Genomic DNA, 21414 nt, shown 5'->3' on the forward strand with positions numbered 1-21414 from the left:
GAAATTGTTTATGGCCTTTCTCAGTTCGTATAGTCGGTCCAACATATGGAGGGTGGAAACGTCGCATATCAGCCTATGTTGGGGGATGCCGTTCTTCCGCTGCAGCTCAAGGAGGGTGTGCTTTGTGGTGTACGAGTGGCTGAAGTGCATGCAACGTTTCCTGGTAATTTTTAGGATGTCTTGCAGATGGGTGGAAGACTTCAAGAACCACTTGACAACCAGATTGAACACGTGTGCCATGCAGGGTGCATGGCTCAGCCCTCCTTGATGCAGCACTGACACAATGTTCTTCCCGTTGTCGGTCACCATGGTTCTGATTTTCAGTTGTCGCGGAGAAAGCCAGGATTCGATTTCTTGATGAAGGACACAGAGCAGCTCCTTCCCTGTGTGACACCGTTCGCCCAGGCAAAGGAGGTGCAGAACAACGTGACACCGCCATGCCCTGCACATGTGGTATGCTGGAGGGGCACTGTGAATTGTCCCTGCAGTGGAGGCAGAGGGCACGGTGGAGGATGAGGAGGCAGAGGTGGATATTGTCACAGGACCAAGTGCGTGGCAACGTGGAGGCGGAAGCGGCGTCACCTGGCCAAGTTGCTGGTGTGGTTGTGCAGAAACCACATTCACCCAGTGGGCCGTAAAGGACATGTATTGTCCCTAACCGTAGTTACAGCTCCACATGTCAGCGCTGCCGTGCACTTTGGCAGACACCGACAGGCTCAAGGACTGGCCCACCTTCTGTTCTACATGTGTGTGCAGGGCTGGTACTGCCTTTTTGGCAAAGAAATGACGGCTTGGGACTCTCCACCTCGGCTTGGCACAAGCCATCAGTTCTCTGAAAGGTGCTGAGTCCACCACTTGGAAAGGGAAGGACTGCAGCACCAGAAACTTGGGACAGGAGCACGTTCAGCTTCTGAGCCATTGGATGAGTGCATGCTTACTGTTGTCTCTTGCCAATCGCTTCGGTGATCTATTGCTGACGGAATGACTGACGAGGAGTAGGAGGGCGAGGAGCAGGAGCAAGGAGCACAAGGACCAGCAGATGATGGGAAGGACAGACAGCTCCCTTCGGCTGAGGTGGTGGAGCCTTGACTGCCTGAAACCGGGTGCATGCCACTGGGTTGCTGCGGCAGGCTGGACCACCACATGGGAGCCACGGTTCTCCCAGGCCACTTTATGGTGACGCTGCATATGTTGGGCCGTGGTGACAATATTGGCCACACTTCACCTTCTGCCCACAGATTCGACATATGGCCATGTTCACCTCCTCCGGCGGCTTAACAAATAACTGCCACACCTCCGAGTATGTGATTTTACCCCCAACACTAAGCACTGACTGACTGCTACCGCTGCTGCCTCTGTGAACCCGTGCACCGCTACTTCCAGGTAGGCTCCTGTGAAGCGGGTGGTCTACCCTGGGCACGTTTGGCTCCCGACCTCCCACTGCTGCCACCCTGCTGACTCCCAGCTACGCTAGCGACTTGCTGGCACCACTGCTGGCTCACGGGCAAGCTGCCATCATCTTCTCCCGATGATGATGAAGCAGTGCAGTGGCACAAAAAAGTATTTGCCATTGTGTGGTGAAGTGAGAAAATTACAGCCCTTTTTGGCGTGTTTAAGCTAGGGGGGCTGAGGTGGTTAATGTCAAGAGGGGCCTGGACACATTTCTGGAGTGTAATAATATTACAGGCTATGGCTACTAGAGAGGGGTCGTTGATCCAGGGAGTTATTCTGATTGTCTGATTGGAGTCGGGAAGGAATTTTTTATTCCCCTAAAGTGAGGAAAATTGGCTTCTACCTCAGGTTTTTTTTTTTGCCTTCCTCTGGATCAACTTGCAGGATAACAGGCCGAACTGGATGGACAGATGTCTTCTTTCGGCCTTATGTACTATGTTACTAATGTCCTACATGACACAGATTTACCTGCAAATGAGCTCAGAGTTTACTTCCCATTACAGTCTATGGGCATTCCATTGTGTCATTCCATTGAAACCAATGATAATCCCACTTAATCTTAATTTAAAATAATCCCACTGAGTTTGGAGAGTATGTCTGCTAAATATTTATTAGATATATGAAATGGTTTTGTCTCTAATTCAAATATTACATTTCCATTATTCTCTATGGGCATTCCTTTGTGTCATTCCTTTTAGTAGGTCCCCTAATGGGGGGCTTCGTGGACCTATAGACTTCTATGTGCCATAGTGTGGATCCATATAACGGTATGAAGGTCCCCTGACCACAGGACAGTGTGCACACATTGCTTACAATAACTCTGGTCCAGGGATGGGCACACATTTGGTGACTGCTCCCGGCTGCTCCACATTGCACACACATTTCCTGTGCACTCACGCTCCACGCCCCGCACTTCTCCCTTCTCACACGTGTCATCCTGAATCAAACATTTGGCAAGAGCGCGGGGATGCTCGGAGTGACGTCACCAGAGCGCCTGACGTCACCGGGGTGGAGGACGACTGCTGCTACTCCCCATGGAGCCGTGACAGAGCCGCTGGAGGGTCTCACGGTCACCAGTGACTGGCCATAAGCCGCCCAGAGGCTGACGTGACCGGACGGTACCGAGTCCTAGCGACTGTGCTCAGGCCACGCCCCCGCACGCCACGCCCAGCGCGACCCAGGCAGCATCCCAGCCCTGAGCCGCAGGAGCTCGCGCCGGGTCCGTTAGAGCAGCTCCGGTCACCGCCGCCGCCATGTTCAGCTGGGTCAGCAAAGACGGCCGTAGGAAGAACGAACCCGAGCTCTTCCAGACGGTCGCCGACGGCCTCCGCCAGCTGTACACCCAGAAGCTGCTGCCCCTGGAGGAGACGTACCGCTTCCACGACTTCCACTCCCCGGCGCTGGAGGATGCGGACTTCCATAACAAGCCCATGGTGCTGCTGGTGGGCCAGTACAGTACGGGCAAGACCACCTTCATCCGCCACCTCATGGAGCAGGACTTCCCCGGCATGAGGATCGGCCCCGAGCCCACCACCGACTCCTTCATCGCCGTCATGCACGGCCCGGTGGAGGGGGTCGTGCCCGGGAACGCGCTCGTCGTGGACCCCAAGAAGCCCTTCAGGAAGCTCAGCGCCTTCGGGAACGCTTTCCTCAACCGGTAAGTGTGAATGGAGAACTACAAGTCTCAGCGCCAGGAGCACCATAGTAGTGTGTGAGCCCAAAGTCAGCGGAGAGGTCATGGCCTGTAGTCCAGCGACCGCCTCGCGTTTGGTGCGGATCCGTCATGGATCTGCACAGACGGATCCAACCGCATCCGTTTGTATAAGGTGGACTCCGCTCACATGTGACGACCTTGTAGTATAGCGGGACGTGGACCTCTAGTCTGTTTTTGTGTTGGTTTGTGACAAATCATCAGCCTTTGTGTAGGATATTTATATAGCGCTACTATATTCCGCAGCACTTTACAGACTTCAGCATTAAAGGGATATTCCCATCTGAGACAATGGGGCATATGGCTACTAGGACATGCCCCCATGGTCTGAGATGGGAAAACAAACCTTTAAGCTGGCCCCAATGGGGCGCACAATCTAAGTTCCCTATCGCTAGGATATGCCACCTCTGGGACCTACACCGAGAACAGAGAAGGGAAGGCGGTGGCCGGAGGACCCCAGGTTTTCCTGGGTCTGGCCACCACCAAGCACCCTGCACTTGCACGGACACCGCTCCCATTCATTTCTATGGGGCCGACAGAAATGGCCAAGAAAGCGGCCCCATAGAGATGAATGGAGAGCGGCTGCACATGTACAACCTTCAGGGATCCATTCTCAGCGCACCTATCCTAGCGATGTGGCCCCATTGTCTGAGATGGCAAAACCCTTAAGCTGTCCCCAATGGGACTCACAATGTAAGTTCCCTATCAGTATGTCTTTGGAGTGTTGGAAGAAACCCACATCCAGACGGGGAGCACACGTTGTCCTTGGTCTGATTCCACAGCGCTGACCACCATGCCGCCTGTCCGGCAGTCCTATGTCTGAAGACACCGCTCATGGATGGAAAGTTAGTATCACAGTTTGGTGTTTTCTATCGCAGCGACTTGAATAGAGTCCATTGTGGCTCTTATTTAACCCTACTTGGGCCTCTTTCACACATCAGTGAATTACATACGTGTGCTGGGGAGCACACCTATCCATTGACTTTAATGTGTGCATTCACACGAGTGGTTTTTCACGCACATTGTGTCTGTGGTGACAGGATGGAAGCATGCCCAATTTTTGGCTGTGATTACGGATCACTCGCACACTTTAGTCTATGGGTTTGTGAAAACCATGGAGGCAGCCCCTGCTCGTTCTGTGGTTTTCGTGGCTTGTTGCTATTTAATTTTCAGTCTATCAGTGTCCGTGAAGTACAGAGGACACACGAAGGGCATAAAACGGACACATGGACCAATCGCGAAGCCTCGATGGGCATCGTCACGGACGTGTGAAAGAGGCCTTAAAGGGGCTTTCCCATGACAGATATTCATCATCTCTCCACAAGTCACCGATCACTAGAATGGGCGTCCCGTGGCCTTCTCTGTGGGATTGTTTCATGGGAGTGGTGGTCACATAGGCACCCTGCCTCTCCATTCAAAGTCTACAGGAATAATGGAGATGGCAGAGTGCAGTCATACTTGTTGTTGGATGACCCCTTTAAATTACACAGGATTGGTAAATGTTTGTGACCTTTGACTTCCGTGAATTCCTTAAACAAAGGGACAGCTCTGCTCCTTCCTTCAGAACGTCCTGGAGAGTCCATCTCTGGAGATCATATTAATGCAGCCTTTCAACAAGCTTTATTAAATGCTCGGACCCGAACCTTGCAGTTCAGGTTCGCTCAACACTAACCATCAGTATTTACATGTGTATTTCTTCCTTCATTATTTATGCACTGCATAGACTATAATGGGCGTATTTGGAAAAAAATCCACACAAAACTCGGACATGCTGCGTATTTCAAATACTGACGGAAATTATACGCCCATGTGAATAGCCCTATTCATTAACATTATCAGCAGATTCCGGGACATAAAATTCGGATCGTAAACGGGTTGCAAATACGCTTGTGTGAAAGCAAACTTTGTGTGGCTGCATCTTCCCCTATCTCATTTGACTCTGCGTACAGAGGCACGAATTAGGACTAGATTGAAGGAAGCTTCTCCTGTGGCCTGGAGACACATTTCCCTCATTGGGATCTTTTACATTGTGGTTGACCTGCCGTCCTTCAGATATGCTTCAGGAAGGAAACAAAGACTTGACCTGACTTCAGTTATCTTTTATATTTTGTCCTCCGTTCTTGTGGTTCCGTAACACATTCCAGCAAACCTGACGGGTCTCTTATTCTGGCCTGTATGACAGAGGGGGAGCCACTGAGTTTGGGCATCGGTAGTTTTTATGCCTTCAGTTATGTTGTGGGGGTGTCCATCTTGGCCCCGTACAGTGCTGTACCTCACAAAAATAATTTAAAAAAAGCCCTCACCTGCTCCCCCACTGCTGCGAGTCCGGTCAGGCTCGTTCTGGTGTGAAGTTTGCAATCTTCATGGTGGGGGAATCAGCAGTTATGTGTCCCCAAATGGCACAGGTGCAGGTGAGTGTGTTTTATGTTAGGTACAGAACTGTCCAGGGCCAAGATAAAATTGTGGTAGAAGCTGGACAACCCCTTTAAGTCAATTGGGCTTCTCTTGTGTCTGAGGTGAGTCGCGTCCAAGTATGATGAGGAGAAGGTCCACAGTTGGATGGTTTCCACTTTTCTGTCCTATAGTAGAAATGGATTCCTAAAGAGAAATTTTTTTTTTTTTTTTTTTAGGAGGCACAGGCCTCTTGGGGCATTTTCTGGAAGTCCATGTGTCATAAAAATGAAATCTACGCCAGCTATGAGCCAGTATTAAAATACCCATGGGAATTCTGAGTTTATAGATGGGAGTCCCATATCAGGAACGTCATCCAACCAGAGGGGAGAGCAGCTACCAAGAGCGTCTCCATTTCTGGAGGACCTGGCCCGTCCATCAATTACACTGACGGCCATTGATTTGTATGCTGATGCTGCATGGAAATGAGTTCCCCTACGGATTCCAGCTGAGCTCGCCCTGAAGTACTCCTATAACATCATGGACTGTCCAAATCCCTTTCAGGTCCGTTTACTTCCAGGATGATGACTGTGCTGCTTTTGGGAATGGTGAGTCTTCAACACCAGAACCACAGCTTTGAATCCAACATTGGGAGTTGCGCAGTGTGATATCTAACGTCACATAGACTGCTCTGTAGAATCTGTTCACACCGCCATTTTCTGCATGGATTGTGGAGTGTATCCTGCACCAAACTTCACTTGAATTCCACCTCCCAGTAACTTTTTTTAGGGACACCCGTGGCACAGATTAATGTGGGGATATCTGGCACGCCACCTTGGTGCAGTGTTTGTAATGGATTAGCTCCATTGAAGAGGGCGAAATCTGCCGGCGGATCTGCGGCATGCAAATGGCGCACCCCAGCAGAACTAACAGGGTGAGCCACGGATTCCATAGGAAGTACACGCTAGATTTTCCGAGGTGTATTTATACCGTCTGAACATCCCCTGGGTGCAGTTACATGACACGTTTTTCTCTGCAGATTCCGAACCTCACGCCTTTCATCCCGCCAGTTGTTGGAATTTTGCGATTTATGTTTAGTCGCGTGTTTTTTTAACGGGGGAGACATGTTTCCTAAAAACCGCATCACATAACTGCCGCCATTCGCAGTGGTTTTCTGACCGCGTGATCCAGCCCTTTCATGTAAATGCATCCTCACTGGCTTTCACCAGGGAAAATCTCTGCAGTTGTTTTTGGGAATCTCCAGCACAATTGGATTCTTTCTGAATGAGTCACCCTTTTGGGAATGCCCGGCAATTCACTCCCTCACAGATACAGTATTTTGTAATGGCCTGCAATAAAACTTGGGTAACACGAATCATTTAAAGATTAGTGTCACTCCAGCTTGTGCCATGCCTAGCCTTAGTGCACTCACACTGGGTGCATCGGTATGTGGTACCGCTCAGAGCCTGGCGCTCTTACGGTGTAGAACTGTGAGCCTATGAGGTATGCAGGGATGCAAAACTATATAAAAATGAAAAAAAATCATAAAACCAGTCACTTACTAATAATGTTTTAAGTTTGGGCTCCAGCCCCCTGTCAGACCCGCACGTGACGGTAACAATCCAAGGTCCATTCATGTGGCATGCCGTTCAGCCTGCCCGTCCTGTGACCTCCTTCACTGATTGACCTGCCCCCTTTTGACAGAGCGTGCCAGGCTCAGCAAGTGACTTATTGAGACCAGGAGCCCGGACAATTTGGCGTAGATGCTGCACCAAAAAAAAACAGGCGGAATCTCCCATTTTATTAGGAGGCCGCTGTTTATAGCCGTAACTGCGCAAAGAAAGGACATGTCCTTTCTTGGGGTGGTGAAGTGAACAGCAGGGCAGTTTCCCTATGATATCGGAGGTGGAAACCATGCAGCTGCCTACAGGCTTTGGCGCAGAATGCACGCCGAATTCTAACTGCGCTAGATGCCGTGTGAATGGCCGCTAAAGGGGCCGTCGGTGAAGGAGGTCACATGATTTACAGACAGACCACCATCCCGCATCCCTGTGCCTGTAGTCACGTGGAAGGAGCCCAAATTTAAGATGTTATAAAGTGACTGGTTTTATGTCCCTGCACCACCCCTTTAATTTCATAATGGTCACGGATATGACCCAGAGGTCACCCTGCTATCTTACCTAAAAACTTGCATGCTTGGTTCATCAAGATTTGATTGTTTTAAATGCATTTTAGGGGGGGCACATGCACCTTTTGAAATGCCAGAGCCCCTTCCTTCTAGCAGTGGGGGCCCGCGATGTCCTGGCGTGTGTCCGGGACCTGTCACATAGGAGAATGCCCCCATACCCTGTAACACGTAGTCTGTACTCGTCACAGCGGTTCTAGAAACTTCACTTCCTTTTTATTGCTTTGTATTCTGCTGCACTTAACTTCACCCCTAGATGGATCTTGTCTATTAGCTGCTCCCACCCTGGTAAAGTATGTGTGATTAACCTGTTGGGCGCGGTGCCAACCCCTCTGCGGCAGCGCAGGAACGCTGTAGGAAGCATGTATGTGTTACCCATGTGCAATTTACATCTGCTGCTAAACTGTGCAGGGCCTAATAGGTGAAAAGTGGTATAGCTGCCTGCACGTAGGTAACCAAGGGGCCTACATGTTTTTAATTGCCGCCTAGGTTTTTGGGTAGTTTTCGTCTGATGTCTGTTCTTGGCAGCCGCAAGAAGTAGAATTTGGCACCGAAATTGATTCTAGTATAAGTTCACACCCTGTTATTTGAGAGGGGGGGGGGGGGGGGGGGGGGGGTTCCATCCACTGGGATACCCACAACGGGCATTGCATCGTGCTCTGCCATTCTGACCACAGAATAGGATGTATAGGTTATTGGGGTTTTCTTGGGATAAAATAATTTAGATTTTAATCTTCATTTAATTTACAGTGAGGGCTATAATGGGGTGAAAAATGCATTAGTCACCTCACAGATTCCCTGGCACTCCAGAGATTACTGTCTGCTCTGGTCCTGGCTGGACATGCAGGAAATGACAAGTGATGCCCGCTCCGCCAGTCATTGGCTAAGGAAGGCTTTTAACCCTTTCTGCCTTGTATTTAAAAAAAAAAAAAAGTTATTCCACTGGACAGCACTTTTCACATGTTTTTTTTGTATGAGGGAATGTTATAAATGAAGGAATTGGAACTAATAGTTTTTTTTCTTGCTCCTAGGTTCATGTGCGCTCAGCTACCTAACCCCGTCCTGGAGAGCATCAGCATCATAGATACTCCTGGCATTCTGTCTGGGGAGAAGCAGCGTATCAGTAGAGGTAAGTGCTTCAGGAGAACAAGTGACGTCAGCAGCTAAAATACCGTATTTTTTGCCCTAGAAGACGCACCTACGTTTTAGAGGAGGGCAATAAGAGAAAAATATTTTCCATTACACCTCAGCTAACAGCCCCAATCAGACCCCCAATGTTAATAAGACCCCAACAAGTCATGTAACCCCCCCACCCCTATCAGACCTCATATCAGCCCCCAGCAGCCCCTATTGCCTCATATCAGCCCAATGTAGCCCCCCATTGAATCTCATGTTGCCCCCAGCGCCTCATGTTTAATAAAATAAATAAACCACTTACCTCTCCTGCTCCTGGACACCGCCACTCCTCTCCTCCAGCGCGCTCTGTCTTCCGGCTGTGCGCAGCCTTAACATCGGACAGCCAAGGACCAGGAAGCGGTGTGTACAGAGCCTTCACCGCTTGTACTAATGAGCGCTTCCATAATGGAAGCGCTCATTAGTATTCACCCCATAAGACACAGGGGCATTTTCCCCCCCACTTTTGAGGCGAAAAATGCGGTAGGTGGTTTCCTATGGGTGGAAATGTCCTTGGAGTGACAAGGCAGACGTCTTTCCTTTACAGCCGGTCAGTAATCCCTGCCAAGAGCGGCTCTGTAAATGGCTGCTCCCATTCCCCCTATCTGTATTAACTCAAGTGCATTCAAGTGCGCAGTAAATAGAGATAGGGTAGGGCCACGGGGGGCTGCACTGATTTGGCTGCTGCAGCTTATAAATGGATTGATGATAAGTGGTTGCATGATTTTAGCAGGAACCAGCTGCTTGCCAGAACTGCTCGGTCAGTGGTAATGGTCACAGGGTTTTCCTGAAAAATTCTTCAGTTTAAACCACAGTGGCAGCACGCATCCATAGTTTTTGGCACCCAGCACCCCTGCTGATCAGGCGGCACTCCATGCGAGCGCTGCTTCCTGGTCTTCACACTACACCTCGTCTCCTGTTGAGCGGTGGTGTAGTGTAATGATAGGCAGACGCCCCATTCACTTGAAGGGAGCAAGTACTCGTCTTTACACCGCGCTTCCGAGACAAAGTGCACTGTGATGAAGAGGAAGCAGCGCTCGCATGGAGCACCACTTCCTCTTCAAACAGCTGATCGGCAGGCCGCTGGATGTCAGACCCCTGGCGATCAGATGTTGATGACCTATCCTGATGACAGGTCATCAATATTAACGGCTGGAATAACCCTATAAGTACTGATAACCTATCCTTGGATCTGATTGGTGGGGTCTGATACCCGGCTCCTCCCTGATCAGCTGTTTGAGAAGGCACCAGTACTCCTGTGAGCGCTGTCGCCTTCTCCCTGCTCGCCAAGCGCCATATATATCGTATAGCGGCTGTGATTGGCATTGCAGCATAGCCCCATTCACTTGTAAGGGGCTGTGCTGCACCTAGGCCATGTGATCAATGAACAGGTCGTCACTTGGCCTAGGAAAAGCCGAGCGCCGTTGCCTTCTCAAACAGCTGATCGGCAGGGGTCCCGTGTGTTGGACCCCCACCAATCAGATACTGTGACCCATCATCAGTATTTAAGGCCTCATGCACACGGCCGTGTTCCGCGGCCGAGAGCGGTCCGTGGCAGCCCGGCCGGGATTCCTTCTGACAGCAGGAGCGCACGGCGTCATTGGTTGCTATGACGCCGTGCTCTTCATGCCGCCGCTGCTGTACAGGGATACACTCGTATGATCTATACATCACTGTACAGCAGCGGCGGCATGAAGCGCATGGCGTCATAGCAACCAATGACGCCGTGCGCTCCTGCTGTCAGAAGGAATCCTGGCCGGGCTGCCACGGACCGCTCACGGCCGTGTGCATGAGGCATAAGTCTGAGAAAACCTCTTTAAGATCACATGTTGTTGTTTGGTTAGCGAAATGAATTTATCCTAAATTTTCATCCTGAAATTCACGGTGTGTGAAGAAAAAGTACTAGGGGGAAGTGACATCTTCATTTTAATAATGCCGCCCCCGCCATATATAGATGTTATGCCGCCCAGTCACTGTACATATGAGACGGGAATTGCACGTCTATGGTCATATTAAGCTGCGGCATAATAGATATACGGTACATAGTGGCCATTGTCCACGTTCCTATCGGACGTCCTCTCCAATGTAACTGTTGCCCTTTTGGAGGGTAATAGAGTATGCAGAACCCGGAGGGTGTAACACATTCCTCAGTATGTAGAGGGAGAGGAGGAATGCCTGGCATTGTGGGACTAGCGCCAAGATATAAGAACCGCTATTCAGTCACCGGGGGTTTCTCCACCCTAGCATGCCTCAGATAACTGTACCAGACGCTGCCATGTCACGAGGCATTTCACATGATGTGCTTTTATGTAAACCGCACGTGCACGCCCAACCATCCTGACTCGTATCCTGTAAGGCCTCATTCACACGACCGTATCTCTCGTGCTCTCTGCAAATTGCAGATCCACAAAGCACTGATTCTGGCCGTTTTGTGGACCGCCCTCTTAGAAGTGTCTGTTTCTTGTCCGCAAAACGGACATACGAATACAGGCAGCGCATGGTGTGCTGTCTGCATCTTTTGCGGTCCCATTGAAATGAATGGGGTCACATCTGATCCACAAAAATTGGATGCAAAACAAAAATACGGTTGTGTGAATGGGGCCTAATAGTTGTTTCATTGCCATGCAAGGTGTAAAGCGAACATGTCCATGGCTTCCCCAGGATCCTACAATGCAGATTGGACCCCCTCCTCTTTTGTACCGTCTTCTGCAAGACGCCACTCTTATCCTAGTATCCCTGTTTGCAGATGTTTCTAATAGCTGTCATAGACCAGCTTTCTGGTGGAACAGGGTAGTCCTGTTGTCCGAGCCTGGATGTATGGAGGAAGCCCCTTGCATCCCCCCCCCCCCCCGCCCCCGACGTCGGTGCTATAAAAAATAGGCGTCTTTCTCTTTGCTTTGGCAAAATAAACAAAGGTGTTTGTAATCCAAACAGGCTGATGTCCCGCTGCTAGTGTAAGGCGGAATCTGCTGATTTGTTCTCCTTTCAGGGACTGTGTGACCCGTGCAGCACTACTCCCAGCATGTGCTGTGCAGGAATTCCCACTGGGGTTTTCCCCGCTTGTAAAGTCGTGGCTTATCTCTCGGATATGTTGTCACTTTATGATCGTGGGGGTCTGACCTCTATGACTCTGATCGTGAGGTGAAGAGGCCATAGAGCTGATTGACTACTTTCACACTTGCGTCGTTGTTTTCCGGTATTGAGATCCGAGGATCTCAATACCGGAAAAAAAAAACGTTTCCGTTTTTTAGTCCTCATGCTTTCTGAATAAAAGAGATCTGTTGAGGATGTCTTCCGATCCGGCAGCCTTCCGCTTTGTGACCGGACACAAAACCGCTGCAAGCTGCGGTTTTGTGTCCGGTCCGAAAAATGGAAAAAAAAAATGATCCGGCACTGAAAACAATGAAAGTCAATAGTGACTGATTCGTTTTTTTTAGGAGCCTAAAAACCGAATCCTTTACCCCTTTCAATGTATTTAGTGAAGGATCCATTTTTTCCGTTTTAATGTCACAGAACTGCATTCTAATGGGACAGATGCATCCTGATGTGCAAAATCGAAACCGATCCGTATAATTCCAGTATTGAGATCCTCTGCCTGATCTCAATGCCAGAATTAACAACGCAAGTGTGAAAGTATTCTTAGCGTTGCTTCCTTGCACAGTGGCTCTCCTAACCATCCGGATGTGCAGGGAAGTACTGCGGACCCTTCTGTCTCTGGATGAGTGCGGTGAGATCCCCATCGATTATAAAGTGATGGCGTATCCTAACAGTGTGCCTTTTCATTATAAGGCTAGGGCACACAAAACATCCCTGGGCTGCTGCTTTTACATGTAAGCTGATGCTCATTCCATTGATTTCAATGCTGTTTTTTGTTAGCTATTTTTTATTTTAGGCTACTTTCACACTGGCGTTTTGGCTTTCCGTTTGAGATCGGTTCAGGGCTCTCGCAAGCGGTCCAAAACGGATCACTTTTGCCCTAATGCATTCTGAATGGAAAAGGATCCGCTCAGAATGCATCAGTTTGCCTCCGATCAGTCACCACTTCGCTTCGGAGACGGACACCAAAACACTGCCTGCAGAGTTTTGGTGTCCGTCTGCCGAAACTGAGCCAAACGGATCCGTTCTGACACACAATGTAAGTCAATGGGGACGGATCCGTTTTCTATGACACAATCTGGCACAATAGAAAACGGATCCGTCCTCCATTGACTTTCAATGGTGTTTAAGACGGATCCGTCTTGGCTATGTTAAAGATAATACAAACGGATCCGTTCTGAACGGATGCAGACGGTTGTATTATCTGAACGGATCTGTCTGTGCAAGTCCATGACAGATCTGCACCAAACGCAAGTGAAAGTAGCCTTACAGAGCATGTGTCAGCAGATCTGTACCTATGACACTGACCTGTTACATGTGCGCTTGGCAGCTGAAGGCATCTGTGTTGGTCCATTGTTCATATGTGCCCGCATTGCAAATGAGCCTCTAGGAGCAACGGGGGCGTTGTCATTACACCTAGAGGCTCTGCTGTCTCTGCACTTTGACAGGGCCAGGCAGTGTAAATGTGATCTCGTCTGGCCCTGTCAATCAGAGCGCAGAGAGTGCGGCAGTTGCAGAGAGAGCAGAGTCTCTAGGTGTAAAGGTAACACCCCTGTGGCACCTAGAGGCTCATTTCCATATATTTAAATTATCATTTTTCTCAGCAATGCGGGTCAGCCAGTTTCATAGGTACAAATCTGCTGACAGATGCCCTTTAAGACAAAACCTCATGACACATTCCCCCTAAAGAGGACCTGCTCAGCGGGAGGAGCGGAGCACATTGCTATATAGTTTTATGGGAAAAGATATAGTAACACGTTATTAATTGTAATCTCTGCTTCCTTTGAGCTCAGTCATCATGTAGAGATGGCAGTCAGTCACTGAAGACTGCCCACTTGGCTTCAGAAGTTTCACTGAATGTTTTCCCACAGACGATATATCAGTCTGCTCCGCTCCTCCTGCTCTATAACCTGGTGACAGGCCCTCTTTAGAGTTCTACCATGGTGCTCTCCCAGCGTGGACACCCTGCGGTGGAGGATCGGGAGCAGCGCCCCTCCCTACGTGCACACGGTGATGACTTTGGCAGCTGGTTGTCACAGTACTAGCTGTACTTTATTTCCAACTAACCAGCGCTAGGTCAGTTGTTCCTGTATTTGTTCTGCTCTTCCCGGCCTGGTCAGCAGTTCCTTCATGCTTGTAGCAGGAAAAGTTGTGCGGTGGGAGATAAGACCCCAGTAACAAATCCAAAGAGCCGAAGGAAGTGTCTTTAAACAATAGTAAATCTCCTAGGAATGGACAGTGGTTCCTTTCATCTCCATTCAGGTTTCAGAGAGTAACCTCTAAAATATGTTCCAAAAACAGATTCTCTTTCCATGTGTGACTCATTTATAGGGGCCGTCTCGTCAAGATCTCAGAGGGAGGTTGTCTGTTTATGGCCCACCACTATAAACCAGAGCCGAGTACTGCTATGTAGAGCATGTCTGTATAGCCAGCTGGAGCCTCAATGGTTAGCTGAGCGCCTCTAACTCCTCTTAATAATCAGAGGGGTCGCAGTGCTTGGACCCTCACCAGTGAATATTTGACAGGTCACTAGAACATCAGAAGTTTTTACAAGGTCCAGTGTCTCTTCAGCTTTTCCAGGAGTAAAATCCTGAGGATAGGTCATCAGTACCTGATCAGTGCGGTTCTGACAGCTGATCGGTGGCCGTGCCAGGTGTTTGCAGATTGCACAGTGCAATGTTCCATGGGATGCTGGAGGTAGATTCGGAGGTAATGGAGGTCCTTCAGGGAAAAGGCATGTACCCGCTCATAGATCCAGATTGAGACCACCGCTCACACTGTAAATTCTCAGATCGGAGATTTCATGACTTACTGTGCATGACGACCAGGGGTTTTGTCCCTCCTGGACCAGAAGAACATAAGCTCTATTTACAACACCTCTGGGTGTTTTTTTTTTTGTTGTTTTTTTTTAGCCTTGCATTTTACTCATTTTTTATTTTTAATTTTTTTTTCAATTTCTTTATTAGGCTAGTTTCACACTTGCGGCAGGACGGATCCGACATGCTGTTCACCATGTCGGATCCGTCCTGCGGCTATTTCGCCGTGCCCCCGGGCCGCTGCTCCGTCCCCATTGACTATAATGGGGACGGGGGCGGAGCTCCGGCGCAGCACGGCGGTGCACGGCGAAAGCCGCCGGACTAAAAAACCTGACATGCAGTAATTTTAGTCCGGCGGCTTTCGCCGTGCACCGCCGTGCTGCGCCGGAGCTCCGCCCCCGTCCCCATTATAGTCAATGGGGACGGAGCGGGGGCACGGCGAAATAGCCGCAGGACGGATCCGACATGGTGAACAGCATGTCGGATCCGTCCTGCCGCAAGTGTGAAAGTACCCTTAAATTTTTCAACAGTTTTTCATCTACAGCTTTTGCTAGATTATTGCTCTGTGCCTCGCACTGAATCAGTCAGGGGCAGCTCTGATGGCTCAATGTGGAGCCCGAATCTTTAAGCTCCTGACAACTCATAAACACTCATTTATTCCATATTCTTATTAGTTTGGTTCACAAATAGTGCCTGTAATGTAGAACCTGAGGGATTCCATGTGTCGTCTACAGACTTTAAGGTGTGCTTCAAAACCATTCTCTGGGCCTTAAAGGGGTTGTCCAGGCTACAGATATTGATGACCTATAATCCAGAGTAGGTCATCAATAACAGATCAGTGGTGGTCTTGCTGTTTTGGGCAGTCTGACTGCTCCATACACTGTGTAGTGGCAGAGCCGGGTACTGCAGCTCAGCTCCCATTAAAGTTAGTTTGTTAGAAAAATTCTCAAATTCAGCCCCCGATCCTATTCTTTATATTTTTTGTGTATGTAGTGCCTTTGCTGACCACGTGGCCATGAATAACAGATTGTTCCATAGTTGTGTGGGTATAATATATGTTTAGAAGAAAAGTAATGTGAGATCTCTGGAGTGGATCCGTAACGTCATCATATGTTGTTGCACATGGCTCCTGAGGTCACAGGTTTTGTCTAAATTTTGTAAGCTGCTTGTGAGAATGGGCGCGTAGGGAATGGCAGTGGCATCTGCACGGACCCCTGTGTACTGGGCAGTACAGGATATGTTTGGTGTGGCTGCTTCTACACAGCGGGTAGGGGGGGGGGGGGGGGGGGCGGACGGACGGACTATCGGGTGTGTTGTGTGCAGTTCAGTGTGCCAGACTACAGCCTGGTGAACTCCTGTGCTACCTGGGCCCCCATCGTACTAGAGAAGGCTGTACAGGGCTGGGGTGAACCACAATGTTTTTCTATCGGGTTACAGTAACTATGAACAGGCTGATCCCCAGAGTTTTTTTTGGACTCCGGTCATTGTGATAAATTATATCTTTGTACAGTTCATGCAATAAAAACTTCAGCATGGCGTCCAGAACTGAATGAGATGTCTGATAACAGCTTTATTACTGTCCCTGCTAGTAGGAAGCTGGAGTCAGCGGGGGTCCTGCGAGCCCATTGTGTGGAGTCGGCGGGGGTCCTGCGAGCCCATTGTGTGGTGTGCACCCTGGGAAATACTAACTTGTTCCACTTCACTGAGAGGAAGGATAAATTGCAGGGAGGAGGTTTATGCAATGTCAGACTTATGAGAGCGGGCAGGGGTCTGCTTTATTCTAGTAGTCCGTTCGTTTATACCAAAGTCCACCCTAAAATAACAGTGCCTGATTTATACCGCCCCTTCTGTGCCCTATCTGAGGCGTGGAGCGATGCTCTGAGCTTTGTCAGCGTCATAATTGGCATTGCCCACCCTGCAAGCAGTTAGTAAATCTGCTCATACAAAGTAGTGACACATAAGTGGTCTTACCGAAACCTGTTGCTGGTGAAGCCTCTCATGGATGCGTGGCCCGTGGGACAAGGTCAGGGCACCCTTGTTCTAGAGACAGGGGTATGTCCCACCTCTGGGACCGTCTCCTTCAATGCTTTATTGCCCCAGAATGCCCCCAGGTACCTGTTCTGCAGTTTATTGACCCTCCGTGTTCGAGTGCTGCACGTCCAGATTGTTTACCTCTGCCTGCATCTGTTTCCTGCGCTCCCAAGGTTCAGTGCGGGCGCAGAGGCGCAGGCGCTAGAACTGAATGGACGTTTTTCATTGTGTCGGCGTGCCACGTGGCTGTGACATGTTGTACTTGGCACTGCCTGGAAGAGAGAGGTTCAGTGCAAGGACAGCACGCCACAGGAAGATGAGCAAGTCCAGTGAATGATGGGGAACCAGATCGTGGAAATGGCGCACTTTCAGGAGAGGTAATTACATTTGCATGCAGCGATCACCTCCACGTTATGAGGGTTAGCGATGACTATTGCCATCATTCATCCTCAGAAACGGATTGAGGTGTCTGCATAAAAGGTTGTTTCACTCGTTCACGGGGTGATCCGCTGCTCCTCTACACGGGCGGGTTATCAAGAACGAGCATTCGTCCCCAAGTGGGCAGTGGGAACCCGACATTAGGAAGTGTTGATCCAGGTTTTCCCCCCTTTTTTTTAGCACATAGAAATCATGTTGTTTTGCACATACGTCCTTATGTCTGTGTGATTGAATTTCAGCTCTTGGTTGTGACTTTCATTATTGTATGTGGATCCAGCTGGGATTGCCCCGTGGAAATCAGGAGCACACGGTTCTTATTAGCTCATCTTAGCCGAGGGAGCAGGAAGGAGCGAGCGAGGTTGGGTTACGGTCAGAGATGTTTAAACCAACCTGTATCTCGAGAAATATATCAACAAATACATATGGGCCTAGTACTGCATACTAAACAACCTATACTGAACTACACCAATAGCCCAGAAAAATAATTATACAACTTGTAAATATAAAATCTATACGAAATATCAAGTAAATAACAAAATTAAATGGTGAAAACATAAGCTGGAGCTACCCAGAGAAACGAGACACCAGCTAGGGAACCCCAGTGTATCGGAGACCAACCATAAAGATCACCGGGTCACTTGTCCAGCATGGAGTACATATACTATAAAGGCAGGTAAAGTGTCTATTTCAGAGGCAATGCACTAACAGCGATAGAAGTAACTGGTAACATTGCTACAAACAATAGTGACAATAGGTAACATTGCTGGTAGCAGACATGAGGTAAGCCCAAAACAATACCCAAGGAATACATAAGGAAGACACAGGACCGATGAAAAGACTAGTAATAATTAACATAGTAACATAGTACATAAGGCCGAAAAAAGACATTTGTCCATCCAGTTCGGCCTGTTATCCTGCAAGTTGATCCAGAGGAAGGCAAAAAAACCCTGTGAGGTAGAAGCCAATTTTCCTCACTTTAGGGGAATAAAAAATTCCTTCCCGACTCCAATCAGGCAATCGGAATAACTCCCTGGATCAACGACCCCTCTCTAGTAGCCATAACCTGTAATATTATTACACTCCAGAAATACATCCAGGCCCCTCTTGAATTCCTTTATTGTACTCACCATCACCACCTCCTCAGGCAGAGGGTTCCATAGTCTCACTGCTCTTACCGTAAAGAATCCTCTTCTATGTTTGTGTACAAACCTTCTTTCCTCCAGACGCAGAGGATGTCCCCTCGTCATAGTCCTGGGGATAAATAGATGATGGGAGAGATCTCTGTACTGACCCCTGATATATTTATATATAGTAATTAGATCTCCCCTCAGTCATCTTTTTTCTAACGTGAATAACCCTAATTTTGATAATCTTTCAGGGTACTGTAGTTGCCTCATTCCAGTTATTACTTTAGTTGCCCTCCTCTGGACCCTCTCCAGCTCTGCTATGTCTGCCTTGTTCACTGGAGCCCAGAACTGTACACAGTACTCCATGTGTGGTCTGACTAGTGATTTGTAAAGTGGTAGGAATATGTTCTCATCACGGGCATCTATGCCCCTTCTGATACAACCCATTATCTTATTGGCCTTGGCAGCAGCTGCCTGACAATGTTTACCCATTATAGTCAAGTGACCCAGCACTGTCTGCACTAAACACTGCCTCGACGCGCGTTTCGCCACACCCTCAGGCTTCGTCAGGAGGCTGATACGGTCAGAGACGTTTGCCTAGTCAAAACCAATAAATGCACATTCAGTGACCGTGAAGCAATGGCCAACTGCCGGCATGAACAGACGTGTCTGAGAACTGCTCCTGCTCCCGACCTACATCCTTCACCATCCTGGCACATATCCTCTAGCCATCATAGCTTGGTCAGTGCATAAGAGTAAGAGGAAGCCACAGATACAAACCATGAGTCCTAGCAAGGCCCAAGCAGCAGCAGACAGGCTGAAAGAATATGCTAGGCAAGAGACCCAACATGGCGCCGCTTCCTCTGTGACGCCACGAGCCTCTGTTACATGCGGGCAAGCAGTACAGCAGTCTACAACAAACTACCGAAGAACCTGAGTTCACCTTGAAGGCAGCTTATGATCAGCTAATGACCCCCTTCACATCCTGCTAGACCTCGCTTACAGGCAAGATCGAGGAAGTGAGAGTGGACTTGGGCCTACTACGCCACGTCGTGCAACAACTAAGGGATGGGGGTCTGCCATACTGAAGACCGTATATCGGTCTTAGAGGATCTTACCCATCCACTGACAGCAAGGATGCAAGCCTTGTAAAGCTAAGTGGATCTGTGGAGACAAAAATGTGATGGACCTAGAAACTTTGGCTCGGAGGAACAATGTCAGAATCTTGGGCATGCCGGAAAGAGCTGAAGGCCCAGATCCGGCAGCATTCCTGGAGAAGTGGTTTAAATCCATATTTCTTGAAGCGGCCTTTTCTGTGGCCTATGCTGTAGAGAGGGCTCACAGAGTCCCTGCCCGACCACTACCTTATCCTCAGCCAAGCAAGGAATAAACAGGCTATATCATTTAAAAATATGACCATGTCGCTCTTTCCCGATTTCTCAGCGGAACTTCAGAAGAAGTGCGCCACCTTTGTATCTGTAAAGAGACACTTAAGGGAATCTAACCTACAATATTCCATGGCGTACCCTGCTCACTTGCGCGTGGTGGATGGCGGGAAAACGGTCTTCTTCACTGACCCCCGGGATGCGCAGGACTGGGTGACCAGGCGCCCAAGACACCACCCACTTGAATGGTATCGTGGCTCTGAGTTCTTTCTCCTTGTCCTCCTACAGGAGAATCTCTTTATTGGACAGAGGTGAGATTTTTCACAGTCTACACCTTGGACTATCTGTATCGTAATTGCTTATAACTATACCCAATTGTAACAATCCTAGTTGTACTGAGAATCTGTCGGGTACCCCCTGACTAGGGCTGCAGTAAACGATTATTTTAGTAATCGAGTATGCTATCTATTTTATTTTTTACGATTTAATCGAGTAATCTAATAAGAAAAAATGAATTAATAGACTGTTTTCCTTTATAAAAACTCATCAGACCCCCTGCCATCAGTAACACCCTTCGTTCCCCCCTGTGTGATCAGCCCAAGTACTTCAGTTCCCCCCAGAGCCATCAGCTCTCCCCCCACCCCAGAGCCATCAGCTCTCTCCCCTTGTGAAATCATCTGCCCCCTTGCCCCTCCTGACACCATAAGTGCACAGCGTCATAGGTTGCTATGACGCTGTGCACTCCGGGCGCCCGGCCTTAGTCGCACCAACTGCGTCTGACGTCACACAGCGCGTCAGGTCACGGTGTGCGCACGTCAGGAGGTCAGTACAGTCCAGGACCATGGATGTGCTGTGGCGTGTCCGGAGGCCCCCTGCTGTAAAGGTGAGTATTGCGGGCCAGAGGGAGACCACGGAGCGGGAGTAATATAGCAAGCGCTTCACTCCCGCTCCGTGGTCACGTGACGCAAAAAATTAGCATCAAGGAATTTTGTGTGTCGTATTACTCAATTCAATCAAGTAATCGTTTCAGCCCTACCCCTGACTAACCAAGGGTAGCTTAATGATGTCCACCGCACTGGTTATTGTTTATTGCTCCATGACTAAGTTAAGGGAAACCGGTCAGATGCCTGCATAGGTATTCCACCATATTATACTAGGCAGGTCCCCGACCTTGTAGCCACAAAGATGGTTTCTACATCTTTTATACAGTTTGTACAGTTTTGGTTATTTAAGTTTTGTTCTATGTTATTTCTTTTTGTTAAGGTATGGCACACAAGCATTAGACACAGAATATATAGGGTACCTCAATTTAGGGAGTGGAAAGTAATGTTAGGTCGACCATGCTCTTCAGATACTGGATATCCTGCAGTTGATACAATGACACATCCATGTCCACCTCAAATGTGATGTCCTGGAATGTGAGAGGATTAGGAGGTTCCAGAAAAAGGATAGCAGTTATCGCTCATATCCGTAAATATAATCCCCATATTCTTGGTTTACAGGAGACACATTTAACATCAGACACGGCAGGGAGGCTTGCGAAACCGTGGGTACAGTGGTCAGATCATGCATACGGGAATTTATACTCCAAAGGGGTATCCACATTATA

General features: G+C 49.0%; 1 protein-coding gene across 1 annotated transcript in view; it reads left to right on the plus strand.

Moving 5' to 3' along the window:
* Positions 1 to 2405: 2405 nt before the first annotated feature.
* The window catches only part of EHD1 (EH domain containing 1), a 40403-nt gene continuing 21394 nt past the window's right edge, over positions 2406 to 21414 (plus strand). Inside the window, exons 1-2 of the mRNA XM_040409273.1 lie at positions 2406 to 3109; positions 8771 to 8868. Coding sequence (XP_040265207.1) covers positions 2706 to 3109; positions 8771 to 8868 — 502 coding nt within the window. The 5' untranslated portion in view covers positions 2406 to 2705. The remainder of the gene's footprint in view (positions 3110 to 8770; positions 8869 to 21414) is intronic.

The sequence above is a fragment of the Bufo bufo genome, chromosome 10 (genome assembly GCF_905171765.1).
Source record: "Bufo bufo chromosome 10, aBufBuf1.1, whole genome shotgun sequence".
In the NCBI taxonomy this organism is placed as follows: domain Eukaryota; kingdom Metazoa; phylum Chordata; class Amphibia; order Anura; family Bufonidae; genus Bufo; species Bufo bufo.